The sequence below is a fragment of the Bubalus bubalis genome, chromosome 12 (genome assembly GCF_019923935.1).
Source record: "Bubalus bubalis isolate 160015118507 breed Murrah chromosome 12, NDDB_SH_1, whole genome shotgun sequence".
In the NCBI taxonomy this organism is placed as follows: Eukaryota; Metazoa; Chordata; class Mammalia; order Artiodactyla; family Bovidae; genus Bubalus; species Bubalus bubalis.
Window position 1 is genome coordinate 46673149 of NC_059168.1, and position 14600 is coordinate 46687748.

At 42.1% G+C, this 14600-nt stretch overlaps 1 gene segment (V, D, J or C); it reads left to right on the top strand.

Annotated features, from left to right (window-relative positions):
• Nucleotides 1–11844: 11844 nt before the first annotated feature.
• On the top strand, nucleotides 11845–12611 carry LOC123328748. The segment is given in 2 exon segments: nucleotides 11845–11893; nucleotides 12280–12611. Coding segments are annotated over 2 exon segments (381 nt in total).
• The last annotated feature ends 1989 nt before the right edge of the window (nucleotides 12612–14600 follow it).

Here is a 14600-nt window from a genome sequence, read left to right on the forward strand (position 1 = left end):
ATGAGCCAATGTTTGTTGCCAAGTTTTCACATCCCCTGAATTGTATCCTTGAATGTGCATTAATTAATATAGTTGGTATGTAGAAAAAATAAGTAGTGGCCTGGTGTTAGTAACTTTAGACCCTTAAGGTAGTAAATTCTTTCCTTTGTAAACCCATTACACATCCACCCTATAGGAACGTAATCTTATCTTCGGAAGATGGCGCCAAACCTTAAAATAATTACTCTTAGAGAAAATAAGTCTTTGTTGATAAGTGCTTGTCAAGAGTCATAAAATGTTAATAGGCCTCTGGCCAGAAGATGACGTAAATCACCTAAACCATTTGTATACGATAAATCTGCAGGAAAGAAACCCTGGTTTTTGATAAGCATCAAAGACTGCTGATTTTGCATCCCCTATTGTCCTCTATGTGTAACTTAGGGTATAAAAGCCCCTGTTGAAAATAAAGCTATGGGCCTTGCTCACCAACGCTTGGTCTCCCCATGTCATTCTTCCCTTTAACTTCTAGCTGAGTGTCCATCTGGAGCGTGGATGTCCTCTGCGACCATTTATTTGCCTGGGCTTCTAAGACCCACTCGAGAAGGTGTCTAAGGTGGGGCACCTTCCGCTATTCGAGAGGGCGCCTGCGGCCTCCATGGTCAGAGCTAACCTGGTGTCACGGGTTATATTGATTTTCTGCGTAAACCAAGCCACTCAGCTTCTTTTCTCCACTGAATTTTCCTACTGAGCTATCCTCATTCTATTCCTCTTTATTATCTCTAATTAACATTTGAATAGGTCGCCTAGCCGTCTCTCCTTCGAAGACCCTGGATCAGCCGGGGCTGGACCCCGGCAGTTCTTCTGTGTAATCTTGCCACCTCTTCTTAATATCTTTTGCTTCTGTTAGGTCCGTACCATTTCTGTCTTTTATCTAGCCCATCTTTGCATGAAATGTTCCCTTGGTATTTATAATTTTCTTGAAGAGATCTCTAGTCTTTCCCATTCTGTTGTTTTCCTCTATTTCTTTGCATTGATCGCTGAGGAAGGCTTTCTTATGTCTTCTTGCTATTCTTTGGAACTCTGCATTCAGATGTTTATATCTTTCCTTTTCTCCTTTGTTTTTTGCTTCTCTTCTTTTCATAGCTATTTGTAAGGCCTCCCCAGACAGCCATTTTGCTTTTTTGCATTTCTTTTCCATGGGGATGGTCTTGATCCCTGTCTCCTGTACAATGTCACAAACCTCAGTCCATAGTTCATCAGGCACTCGATCTATCAGATCTAGTCCCTTAAATCTATTTCTCACTTCCACTGTATAATCATAAGGGATTTGATTTAGGTCATACCTGAATGGTCTAGTGGTTTTCCCTACTTTCTTCAATTTAAGTCTGAATTTGGCAATAAGGAGTTCATGATCTGAGCCACAGTCAGCTCCTGGTCTTGTTTTTGCTGACTGTATAGAGCTTCTCCATCTTTGGCTGCAAATAATATAATCTGATTTTGGTGTTGACCATCTGGTGATGTCCATGTGTAGAGTCTTCTCTTGTGTTGTTGGAAGAGGGTGTTTGCTATGACCAGTGTGTTCTCTTGGCAAAACTCTATTAGCCTTTGCCCTGCTTCATTCTGTATTCCAAGGCCAAATTTGCCTGTTACTCCGGGTATTTCTTGACTTCCTATTTTTGCATTCCAGTCCCTTATAATGAAAAGGACATCTTTTTGGGGTGTTAGTTCTAAAAGGTCTTGTAGGTCTTCATAGAACCGTTCAACTTCAGCTTCTTCAGCATTACTGGTTGGGGTATAGACTTGGATTACTGTGATATTGAATGGTTTGCCTTGGAAACGAACAGAGATCATTCTGTCGTTTTTGAGATTGCATCCAAGTACTGCAATTCGGACTCTTTTGTTGGCCATGATGGCCACTCCATTTCTTCTGAGGGATTCCTGCCCGCAGTAGTAGATATAATGGTCATCTGAGTTAAATTCACCCATTCCAGTCCATTTTAGTTTGCTGATTCCTAGAATATTGACGTTCACTCTTGCCATCTCCTGTTTGACCACTTCCAATTTGCCTTGATTCATGGACTTAACATTCCAGGTTCCTATATTTGTTCTTTACAACATCGGACCTTGCTTCTATCACCAGTCACATCTGCAGCTGGGTATTGTTTTGCTTTGGCTCCATCCCTTCATTCTTTCTGGAGTTATTTCTCCACTGATCTCCATTAGCATATTGGGCACCTACTGACCTGGGGAGTTCTTCTTTCAGTATCCTATCATTTTACCTTTTCATACTGTTCATGGGTTTCTCAAGGCAAGAATACTCAAGTGGTTTGTCATTCCCTTCTCCAGTGGACCACATTCTGTCAGACCTCTCCACCATGACCCTCCCGTCTTGGGTGGCCCCACAGGGCATGGCTTAGTTTCATTGAGTTAGACCAGGCTGTGGTCCGTGTGATTAGATTGACTAGTTTTCTGTGATTATGGTTTCAGTGTATCTGCCCTCTGATGCCCTCTCGCAACACTTACAGACTTACTTGGGTTTCTCTTACCTTGGACGTGGGGTATCTCTTCACGGCTGTAGAAGTGGTTAAAGAATCTGCCTTCCAATGCAGGGGACACAGGTTCAATCCCTTTCTCAATTGGGCATCCTTTTATTTTCTAGATATTTGGTTTGTTTGTTGGAAGAGAGTATGCAGAGACTCTTGAAGTCGCTGACAACCCCTCCCCTTTCTCAGTGCACCTCCTTTGTGCTGCGCTGAGATAACCCACCGCCACCTTGGGGTTCTCGAGGCCAGTGAGGTGCAAGGCGGAGCCTCGGCGGCGGCCGTTGAAAACCCCAGAGAGGTCACCCTTCTAGAGCACTATATTTCCTGCTGCCCTAGCCATCAACCCTGCTGAGTACCTAATGCTGCCAGAACCCCTGCGATCCAAGCACCACCTCCACACCTGGCCCTCACAGGGTCAAACCCTTCAGGGGAGCCTCAGGAGCTAAACCCCAGTGGACTATTCACATGTAGAGGTGGAAATAAAGCCACAGTTGAAACTCAGGGGCAGTTTGGCTAAGGAAGAAGACCCAAAATCTTCCCACCAGCTATACAAGCTGCAGATTAAATCCACATGATTAACTAAGCAGACTCTGTGTCTATGGAATATATAAAAGGCTATTGAGAGCTCCCACAAAAGAAAATGCACTCGTTCTGATGGCTGTGGATATTGGAGGCGAGAACACACAGGAATAGGACCAGATTAGAATCTGAGGTGCCCTCACAGCAGGTCCAGAGGTCAGCACACCGTTGGAGGGCATCCTAGGGAGGTAAGGTGGACTGTGACTCCCTGCAAGGGAAAGGACTCTGACAGCAGTGACTCAAGAAAAATATTTATTATTTTTTTTAAATTGTTCTGTAGATTCTTTTGGATTTTTTTTTTCCTTTTTCTTTCCTTTCCCCCCGCCCCTCTCTGTAATAGTTGTCAATTTTATTGGCACTGCTGCTGCTGCTGCTAAATAGCTTCAGTCGTGTCCGACTCTGTGCGACCCCATAGATGGCAGCCCATCAGGCTTCCCCATCCCTGGGATTCTCCAGGCAAGAACACTGGAGTGGATTGCCATTCCCTTCTCCAATGCATGAAAGTGAAAATGAAGTCGCTCAGTCGTGTCCGACCCTCAGCGACGCCATGGACTGCAGCCCACCAGCCTCCTCCCTCCATGGGATTTTCAGGCAAGAGTACTGGAATGGGTTGGCATTGCCTTCTCTGACCCACCTCCTAGAGTAATGGAATAAAAACAAAAGTAAACAAATGGGACCTGATTAAACTTAAAAGCTTTTGCACAGCAAAGGATACTATAAGCAAGGTGAAAAGACTACCCTCAGAATGGTAGAAAATAATAGCAAATGAAATAACTGACAAAGGATTAATTTCCAAAATATACAAGCAGCTCATACAACTCAATACCAGAAAAACAAACAACCCAATCAAAAAGTGGGAAAAAGACCTAAACAGACAGATGGCTTACAGATGGCTAACAAACACATGAAAAGATGCTCAACATTGCTCATTATTAGAGAAATGAAAATCAAAACTACAATGAGACATCACCTCACACCAGTCAGAATGGCTATCATCAAAAAGTCTACAATCAATAAATGCTGGAGAGAGTGGAGAAAAAGGAACACACTTGCACTGTTGGTGGGGCTGTAAATTGATACAGCCACTCTGGAAGACACTATGGAAATTCCTTAAAAAAATAAGAATAAAACCACCATATGACCCAGCAATCCCACTCCTAGGCATATACCCTGAAGAAACCAAAATTGAAAGAGACACATGTATCCCATTGTTCATTGCAGCACTATTTACAATAGCTAGAACTTGGAAGCAACCTAGATTTCCTTCAACAGATGAATGGATAAAGAAGTTGTGGTACATATACACAATGGAATATTACTCAACCATAAAAAGGAAAGCATTTGAGTCAGTTCTAATGAGGTGGATGAACCTAGGATCTATTATACAGAGTGAAGTGAGTCAGAAAGAGAAAAATAAATATTGTATTGTAACACTTATATACAGAATTTAGCAAAGTGGTATTGAAGAATTTATTTACAGGGCAACAGTGGAGAAACAGACATAGAGAATAGACTTATGGACATGGGGAAAGGGGAGGAGAGGGTGAGATATATGGAAAGGGTAACATGGAAACTTACATTACCATATGTAAAATAGATATCCAATGGAAATTTTCTGTATGGCTCAGGAAACTCAAACAGGGGCTCTATAACAACCTAGAGGAGTGGGAAGGGGAGGAAATGGGAGGGAGTTTCAAAAGGGAGGGGATATATGTATACCTACAGCTGATTCATGTTGAAATTTGACAGAAAACAGCAAAATTCTGTAAAGCAATTATCCCTCAATAATATATATATATATATATATATATATATTTTTTTTTTTTTTTTTAAAGAAAGCTGAGTGTTGAAGAATTAATGCTTTTGAACTGTGGTGTTGGATAAGACTCTTGAGAGCCCCTTGGACTACAAGGAGATCCAACCAGTCAATCCTAAGGAAATCAGTCCTGAATATTCATTGGAAGGACTGATGCTGAAGCTGAAACTCCAATACTTCGGCCACTTGATGCGAAGAACTGACTCATTGGAAAAGACCTCGATGCTGAGAAAGATTGAAGGTGGGAGGAGAAGGGGATGACAGAGGATGAGATGGTTGGATGGCATCACCAACTCAATGGACATGAGTTTGGGCAAGCTCTGGGAGCTGGTGACGGACAAGCAAGCATGGCGTGCTTCAGTCTATGGGGTCGCAAAGAGTCAGGCATAACTGAGTGACTGAACTGAACTGAACTGAAGAGGGTAGATATCAGGTTAAACATTCTCATTGTGCACACACACACATGGAAATCAATCAAGGACAAAAACTAGTAACAATGGTTGAAAGGACTCATATTCAGGAGAAGTAAATGTCTAATACCTTCATCTTGGTGATGGTTTCACAGATGTGAACATATGTCTGAATGCATCTAACTGTGCATTAAACGTAAGCAGTTTTTTGTATATGAATAAAGTTACATTTCCTACAGAACATGGCCTAGTGATGGATGTAGTAGTATCAGTTTCATGAGTAGCAGTGAAAACCTCACAGCCTAACTCCCAAATACCCCACATCAAAAATCCTATAAGTTATTATATCACAAAACTTCCATTAGATGGCAGACAAAAGACCACAATAAACAAATGTCATAGGTCTGATCTAGGAAATACTGGGACTTCCAAGATGGCTCAGATGGTAAAGAATCTGCCTGCAATGTAGGAGACCCAGGTTCAATCCCTGGGAAGATGCCTGGAAAAGGAAATGGCAACCCACTCCAGTATTCTTGCCTGGGAAATTCTAACAGACAACCCCTTGCTGTCTACAGTCCGTGGAGTCACAAAGAGTCAGACATGACTGAGTGACTAACATCTTCACTTTTCAAGAAATATTGATAAACTAATAGTGATATTGTCCCATTTCCAACAGAAGCCCCTTAGACTTGAATAGGTTCAAATGTGTTGGGGACCCCTGGGGAGGAGTTACAGCTGTGCTGAGTGGTGGAGAAACCCTCCATCTGCTCTATGCCTGGAAAGGTGGCCTTGTCCCCATCTCCTAAGATGGCTGTGTCCCCAGAGCCCATCCCTACCCTTTTCTGAGCAGGATCAATCTCAGGAAGTCATATATTCACAACTGCTAAAGCTGACCTTGATGGCTAAAGATTATCAAATGGATTTCATTGACATCCTCAGGGCCCATTATGTCACAACCTACATTTTAAAGGTGATTTTTGGTTCTCTCCTTCCCATCCCGGTTAACCTCCATGCAGAGTGAAATAAAAAATGTGTCAGAAGCTCTTGGCCACATTCACAGCAGGCTCCCCCTTCTCCTCATGTTTATGGATCTCTAGCTCGGCCCTGCATGTGCTTTGTGCACGAGTGACTCTGTGAAGCCTTCCTGAAGCCAAAGCTCTGGATCTTTCCTTTCCTTAAGTATCCTAATGCTGTTTACAGTTATTATGACTATTACTATCCATTATTTAATGCAGTGTAAATTGAGCTTTCCGATCACTTGAAATGAAAATTGGCCAAGTGATTCTTTCATCTTAAACAAATTTAAATTGGTAGTGGAATTGGAAACAATGTTTTATTTTTCACTTTAAACTCTGAAGTCACAGGAAAGATAAACGAATCATTACTTTAAATAAATTTCTTCTTAAAACTGGATAAACAAAAATTGTAGGTCATATATTGTCTAAACCAGCACTATTCTGGCATGACAGTTTGTAACTTCATAAAATCTTCAACAATATTTAAATTCAAATAATTCAAAGCCATTAACCTGAAGTATAAATTTAATTTATAAATTATCTTTGTAGCAAGTTTGACACAGAACACGATCTTGTTCAGGACTGGATGCAGAAGAAGGAAGAGATTAGAAAACACACACTCTATCTCTTGTGCCTCATTTTACTAAACGAAATAAGGCAAACTAGCTATAGACATCCACTGGTTTAATTAGCCACATTGTTTATTGCATTTCATAATCTATTCCACATCATGAATTATGAGATTTTCATCACCTTATAGACAGAGTATTATATTGAACACAGGCTTTAAAAATACGTTTGGGGTAAAAAGATATTACAAGGTATCAAGTTACAGTTTTCTGATCAACACTTGTCTATATGACATCTGATCCATGAATCCTCAAGACCACAGATTATGGCAGTTCCGTCATGCACAGACTGCTTCCCAGTGTGTGTTGTAGACATAGATTCTCTGTCTTTGCAGCCACCACAGGAAGGCTTGGGGACTCCTTGGTCTTGTTCTACTTTATGACAGAGCTGGCTTCATCTTCATCCCTCTATCTCCTCCTACCTGTCCTCTCTGCAGCTCACAGCAGCTCCAGGGGATGTGGTCTTGGTCTTCATCCTACTTTGGAGAGAACTGATCTTCCTGGATTTGGGCTGATCCTGGCTTTTTGGTTTATCCTAATCCAGGCTCTAACTCCAGGGGACATTCTCTCTAATTAGAGAAAGAAGCAGTGACTGTTGGTGAGATAGCCAGAACTGGCATCACTGGACATATAAATGGCTTCCAGACAGCAAGGATGTGTATAAAGGCCCGTAGAGCTAGAAAGATAGCCTACATTTTCAGGTGTGGAGGGACAAATCCATGACCTAGGAGGTGGCGGCTTAGGAGGAACGTTGGGACTACTGTTCATTGCAGTGCATGAACACTGTGATGGCTTCTCTTCCTACTGAGCATGGCCTCTACGTGCATGCGCTCAGTAGTTGTGGCTCCCAGGCTCTAGAGCACAGGTTCAGCAGTTGTGGCCTGCAGGCTTAGTTGCTTCTCAGCCTGTGGGATCTTCCTGGACCAGGAATCAAACCCCTGTCCCCTACGTTGGTAGGTGAATTCCCAACCACTAGACCACCAGGGAAGCCCAATACCTATTATTTAATTCCATTTCCTTTCCATAGAATGAATGCAGACATACAAAGAGAGCAGGTATTTGAAAAGCTGAGAAAAGAAGTAGTGAAGCCTGTATGGGTAAACTGTATTTAGCTCTCTTTAGTGTCCGTAACTCTTTTGCTGTCTCAGAAGCAGCTGCTCATAAGCTGAAAATCTAAAAGAAAATAGATGGTCAAGGCTTCAAAGCCAAGCAGAGGTTTCTGTAATGTCTATGGTCAGAGATAAAAATAAGTCTCCAAGGAACCCAGAGAAGGTTGGATCCTGATTAGTACAAAGCCTTCAGGTAGAATGGGAGAAGGACCACACCTGGGAGAGAGAATGAACCAGGAAGAGCAAGGAATCACCAGACTGAGGACAAGCCTCAAAGTCGTGCCTCCCTGATTGAATGGAAGTGATAAACACCTAGCACTTAAGCTGCCAGAATCAAACCTAAACACTTTCTGAATGATAAAAATCACTCCAGAATATTAAATCATCTAAAACATTTTTGGGGTAAATATGTATGTTAATCTACCTAAGTACAAATATAACAAATATAGTCTTGCTTTCATTAAAACACTGAAACTTACAATATCAAGGGGAAAAAATAGGCAGGTTTAGGAAAGGCACTCAACACCAGTGAATGAAAACCACAATCAAGACAAGATTCTAAGGATTTGTAACTATGGAGGTGCTTTCTTATTATAAGCTGAGCATACTATGTGACACCATGGAGAACTTTGTCATGAGCACTTATAATATATTTGTGGGCATCAGGAAAAAAAGATGTTTGAAAATGTGCAAAGAAGAGCTACACATTGTCCTAGAAATGATACTGTCATTGGGGAAAACCCTTAGTGTGCTTTTCAAAAAGTAGTCACATAAAATGCACCTGCTCAACATGGATCTCAAAGAAGCTCAGTGTGTAGGTCTCTGGTAATAAAGTCCCAGAGTCCAGACCCATTCTGAGTATCATTATTAATTTTATTATTTTTATTAATGCTTCTTAATTCTATTCAACATTTACGTTTTGCAGCATGAATAATTTCACAGCAGATTCCATGACAATAGGGCACATACACTTGGGAAAGACTCTCAATGACCTGAGCAATGGGCACTTGATTACATACCTGTTTCCTCTATCACATCCTGTCCCAAGGACAGCGTGAGTCTGGGGACATAGTTGACAATGAACATATACATTAGAAAGAATTTCGAGTGAGAAGGTCCATCCAGTAAAGGAGAGGAGTGAGGACGAGGTCTCCGGAGGGTGATCTGGTTAGTGACAGTCATAGGGAGGACAGAGATCAAGTGTCCCCTTCACGAGGTGTGAGAAAGAGCAAAACCAAAGGTTCTCCCTAAGCCAGCGCTCCTGGCTTTGTAGACCTAGAGATCAGACTCACATTTACCCATATCCACTGTCACCTCCTGTAATCAGAGGTAGGACCCTGCATGTGACTTCTGTGCACAGAACCCTCACTGGGACTGCCAGAGTCCAGCTCCAGCAGCCAGGGATTCAACCTGAAGGGATGAGCGGTGTCGGCGAGAAACTGAGGCAGCCTCTTATTTTTCTTGGACTGCCTGTTTATTTCAAGCTTATGATTCTCTTTTATACTTTTAAAAAAGCATTAGGTCAGAGGTTTGATATTTTTAGTTCCCACTGACCCAGATTTATTTTTCTCCAAAAATCGTTGTTGCCCCTCAAAAGGATTTCCTTCCTCAGTGATTCTCTTTTCTACTTTTTCTCATGTGTCCTTGTGAATACACTGTAACTCATGCTAATTCTGGGCTGCATACCACATTCCTCAGTTTAATTCTTATCTTTCTAAGTCCTGTTTGCCCCTAGTATCCTAAGCTCACTATTTCTTAGAAAGGGCTTCTTGCTAATAATATCTCTAAAGTCCCTAATTTCTATAAGCTATAGTAGAATATGCTAATATTACAGCAATCCTTAAATCTTTAGCTTATAACTATTTTAATTATTCCTAAGCCCTCAATTCAGCAAACTCCTTTGCCATAAACACTTTTCTCACAAATGGGCTTCAGATAGCAATCCCTCCCATGGCCTCAAGCTGTGGCCTGTGTGCTCACCCTGGAACACTTTTTTGTAAAAGTCCTTGAACAAATGTCAGTGATTAACTTTATGAATTATTCTTTGAGCACAGCTGCAGAAGGCTTTATGCCTTCTCATGCTCCTCTCAAAAACAATAAGCACCTTAATATTCTCTTCAGTCAACTCAGCCAAGGAAAGGAAAAAACAAGTCAGAATCACAAAGCCTAACTCCTTCATTCTGGGTCCGTGCCTACAGATCAAAGGGATGGGGTTTAGGGCCGTGCCTCCATAATGTCAGTAATGCCTAAAGCAGCTCCCGACATGGGACCACACGTGTCATGGCCCTAAACACATCCCTCCCCCATGGGCTCAGCCCTTGTGCTCAGCTGAGCAGCTGCTTCCCCCAGGACATTGGGGTCAGAGCAGCTGCTCCTCTCAGTGGAGAACAAACTAGGGGAGGAGGAAATGGTGGGGAGCCATGGAAGGAGGTGGGAATAGCCTCAGGTCCCGAGCCCAGGAGTCCCTGTCATGAGCTCCCCAGGGTCTGGATCCCTGGCTCCATGCTGACTTTCCCTCACAGACAGCTCCATGCTGACTTTCCCCCAGCTCTCAGCATCACTGACCCTGAAGGACTGGCCACCTGCTCTCCAGGCCACAGAAGCACAGAGCTGTCCACGCTGACTTCACTACCAAAATCAGAGATGTTTGTTCATAAACAGGGTCAGGGTCCCAGGGAGGGTCTGCTCTGTGGTTCTAAGAAAACTGTCTTTCCCCCATTCTCTCTGGTAGAAAACCCTTGTGTTGATAAGCTTAAGCATTCTGATTGTTGGCTCATTGATAAGTAGTGTCGGACTCTTTGCAACCCTATGGACTGTAGCTCTCCAGGCTCCTCTGTCCATGGGATTTACGAGGCAAGAAAACTGGAGTGGGTTGCTTCCTCCTCCAGGGAATCTTCCCGACCTGTGTCCACTGAGCCACGTGGGAAGCCCAATCATTCTGATATGTACTCTTTTAAACCTCAAAACATATCTGTATATTAGAAATACAAAACCACTATGAAATTTACATTTCAGTGGATGTCATGTAGTCAGAGTTTCCAAAAACATTCAACTAAACCTCTTTCTGAATTTCCTGATTCAAGTCTTCCTCATGCTTTCTATGTGCTCCATCCATCTCAGCTCTGACTCTCTATCCTGGGCTGCTCTAAACCCAGTTTTACCTGAAGTTAGATATACTTCTCCTCTAACTCTCAGAATGACAGTTTCTTTGGTTGGGAAGAGTTATTAACTTGAAAACTATAAGAGTACAGCATCTGAGAATGTGATGCATTCTGTGTATTTGTCCTGATAGTGACACATGTAAACCTTCATTTGTTGGGCAATTAAGATATATCCCCTTTAAGTATCCCTAATTTTTTAATTGCTATTAAATTGAAAAACAACAAATCCAGGGTCTCTTAAATAAATATTATGAAGAAGGAAAATCACCACATTATCATGGAAACTCAGCCTTATTAAAGAGAAGTATAGTAACACTGATAAAGTTCTTAAAAAACTATAAAATAGGGAGAGAAAATAGAAAGAAACATTTAAGTATGTCTCTTTACTACTCATGCAGCATAAATTTCATCTGTACTAGGTCAAAGGTTTTACTTCCTTTACTCACATCAGTCTCCCCACCTCCTTGGGTCTGTCCACACATCTGCCCCCACCAAGGGATTTGCATGTGGCTCCCCAGGGAGGACCTTCCCTTGCAAGTTTGAGATAAAAGCTCAGCTCTGGTCTTGCTCTGACTTATCAGGATCAGTTCAAACTTCTGAACATGAGGTTCCCTGCTCAGCTCCTGGAGCTCCTCCTGCTCTGGGTCCCAGGTGAGGATGGAGGGGGATGAGAAGGAGGATGCAAAGAGTAGTGAGCTCTGGGGCAGCACTGCTTTTCATGTGTGTTTGTCCATATGTTAGATGCACACCTTATCCTCTGTAAAGGGCATGTGATGTTTATCAACATGAGAATGAGGATGGATGTAGAGGGAAAAAGTATGTATGCTCTGGTTGTGACAGAGAAAGAGTGGGCAAGTGGGCATGAGCTCTAGAGACCTCTTTTTCTTTGTAAATCTCTGATTCATTTCGAAATTTGATATGTTGGCTATTAATCAGAATCACAAATAGTTTAGAATGAAATAAACAATAAATGGAAAATTTCTGTATATAACTCTCAAGATTGTCTGAAATCTTGTACTATTATCTCATTATTTTAGGATCCAGTGGGGACATTGTGCTGACCCAGACTCCACTCTCCCTGTCTGTCTTCCCTGGAGAGACGGCGTCCATCTCCTGCAGAGCCAGTCAGAGCCTCGAAGATAGTTATGGAGACACTTATTTGAGTTGGCACTTGCAGAAGCCTAGCCAGTCTCCACAGCTTCTGATCTATTTGGTTTCCAATAGAGCCTCTGGGGTCCTGGACAGGTTCACTGGCAGTGGGTCAGGGACAGATTTCACCTTTAAAATCAGCAGAGTGGAGGCTGAGGATGCTGGAGTTTATTACTGCCAGCAGAGTATACAAGCACCTCCCACAGTGGTACAGCCCTGAACATAAACCCCCCTCTCCTGGTGGTCCAGCTGCTCACATGTGTTGACTGGGGAGCAGGTAGGCAGTGTCTCTGACTGTGTAGGAAAACATGTTGGAGGTCAGGGGAGTAGGATGAAGCTGAGGACTCTGGACCATGAGAGCCTCAGCTGCACCTCACACACCACAGGTTAAGGACCATCAGCTGAACAGCCTTGAGTGACAGCACCAGCAGGAGAATGGAGGGTCTAAGTGCCCTCTGAGCAAACAGACCTGAAGAAGGAGAGGTGAGTGAGAGCTCATCCTACTTCTCTCCCCTTGTGTACAGTACAATAAATACAGTCAGTATATCAGCGGGACAATGAGGCAGATTTTTAGCAAGATACATGCTGGGATTACTAGTTTTGGTATACTTTTAAGAAGATAGAAGGTCATAATATTCAAAAACAGGTTTTTTTTCACTTTTTACACTTTCCAAATCTCCTATTTACTATGTATCTTCCTACTCCTTCAACATATGTTAGATCACAGTCTCTACAAGCATCCCCCAGGTGGAATTAGTGGGGGAAATTTAGTGAAAGTTTTTGGTTATGAATGTCCAAAATTTTTTGTTTTGAAATGATGGCAGACACAATATCATAATGCAAACATCTCTGATTTCTCTCAGTTACCTTTCAGAGAAACACAAATATGAGTATTAGAATTCCTAAAGCTGGGGTTTAACATTTTTTAAAATAACATAAACTGGAAGCCATAGGGCATATAATTTACACCATAGAACACTGGAAGGATTCAGAATACTGACACACTCTTTTTCTCAAAATTTAGGAATTTTAAGGGGTGGGAAGACTGCAGGAATGGAAACATGAAGGGAGCAAAATCAACACACACAACTGAACATATGGCTCTTTGGCTTCAATTTGGTGGGATAGAAAACAGTGGTACTGATAAGAAGAACCCAGAGAGAAAACCTACTATGTTCCTTATGGAATTACAAGGAGGAAGGGCCATCTGCCTGGTTTCCCAGGTTGTGTCTGTGCCACTGCACATGTCACAGGAAATGAGTGTGTGGCCAGGGCTTGAGATCGTCCATCAATAAGGGCTCAGTGATGTTCCTGTGCAGAGACCTAAAGTCATGTCACCTAGTCACTGTCAACTTTACTCAGCCGAGGAGAATCTCAAAGACACACTTGCTCCTGCATGTGGTCCAGCAGAGGCCATATGTTTGGACTGGGGAAGTGCGACCGACAGTGACAGGGAACGTCTTTAGAGTTCAAAACCCAGGAAATGCCGAGGAAACGGAGACCAACTTCTAGCATTTGGACAAGTATTAAGGACTTGAGAAAAGAAAAAGAAAAAGTCTGAATAAGTAGGTTTCTGTTTTCTGACCCAGCAAACCTAGCCTGCCTGCTGACTCAGACTTCAGCCAAGTCCCCTGTGATGGAAGTTATGTTATGGGGCCACAAACCTCAGGTGGATTTACTGTTTCCACATGGGTTGGTCCACTTGAGCCAAGTCAGAGCTTCTGTCCACATGCAGTTTTGGAAAATGATATAAGAGAAAAATGTTGGGTAAACATTGGCTCAACAAGAAAGGAATGTTTTGACTTTGTTATTTCAAGTCATTTAATTCTCATTTTCCATTTTCCCCTGATGCTATACAAATATGAATTTTCCATACATTTTGGTTATTGGTAACTTTTTCAGTAGCTGGATTTCCAAATTGTCCAACATTCATGGAGATTTATGCCATATTTTAATCGGAATCACTTTGGAGCTTAGAAAGTTGGTAACATATTGTCATAAAAACAAAAAATTCAAACAATAAATAAATACCTTGGGTTCACACAAGTGTCATTCCTAAATGTGGATCTGACTTCTGTTTCTAGTGATAGCTGAGTAGAATGTAAATGCTTCAAATACATCCCATTTTTAGAAATGCTCTAAAATTACTTCTGAATTTATCATAGGCATGCTAATCACATTCTCTGACATGGAGTGAATTGCATTAAAT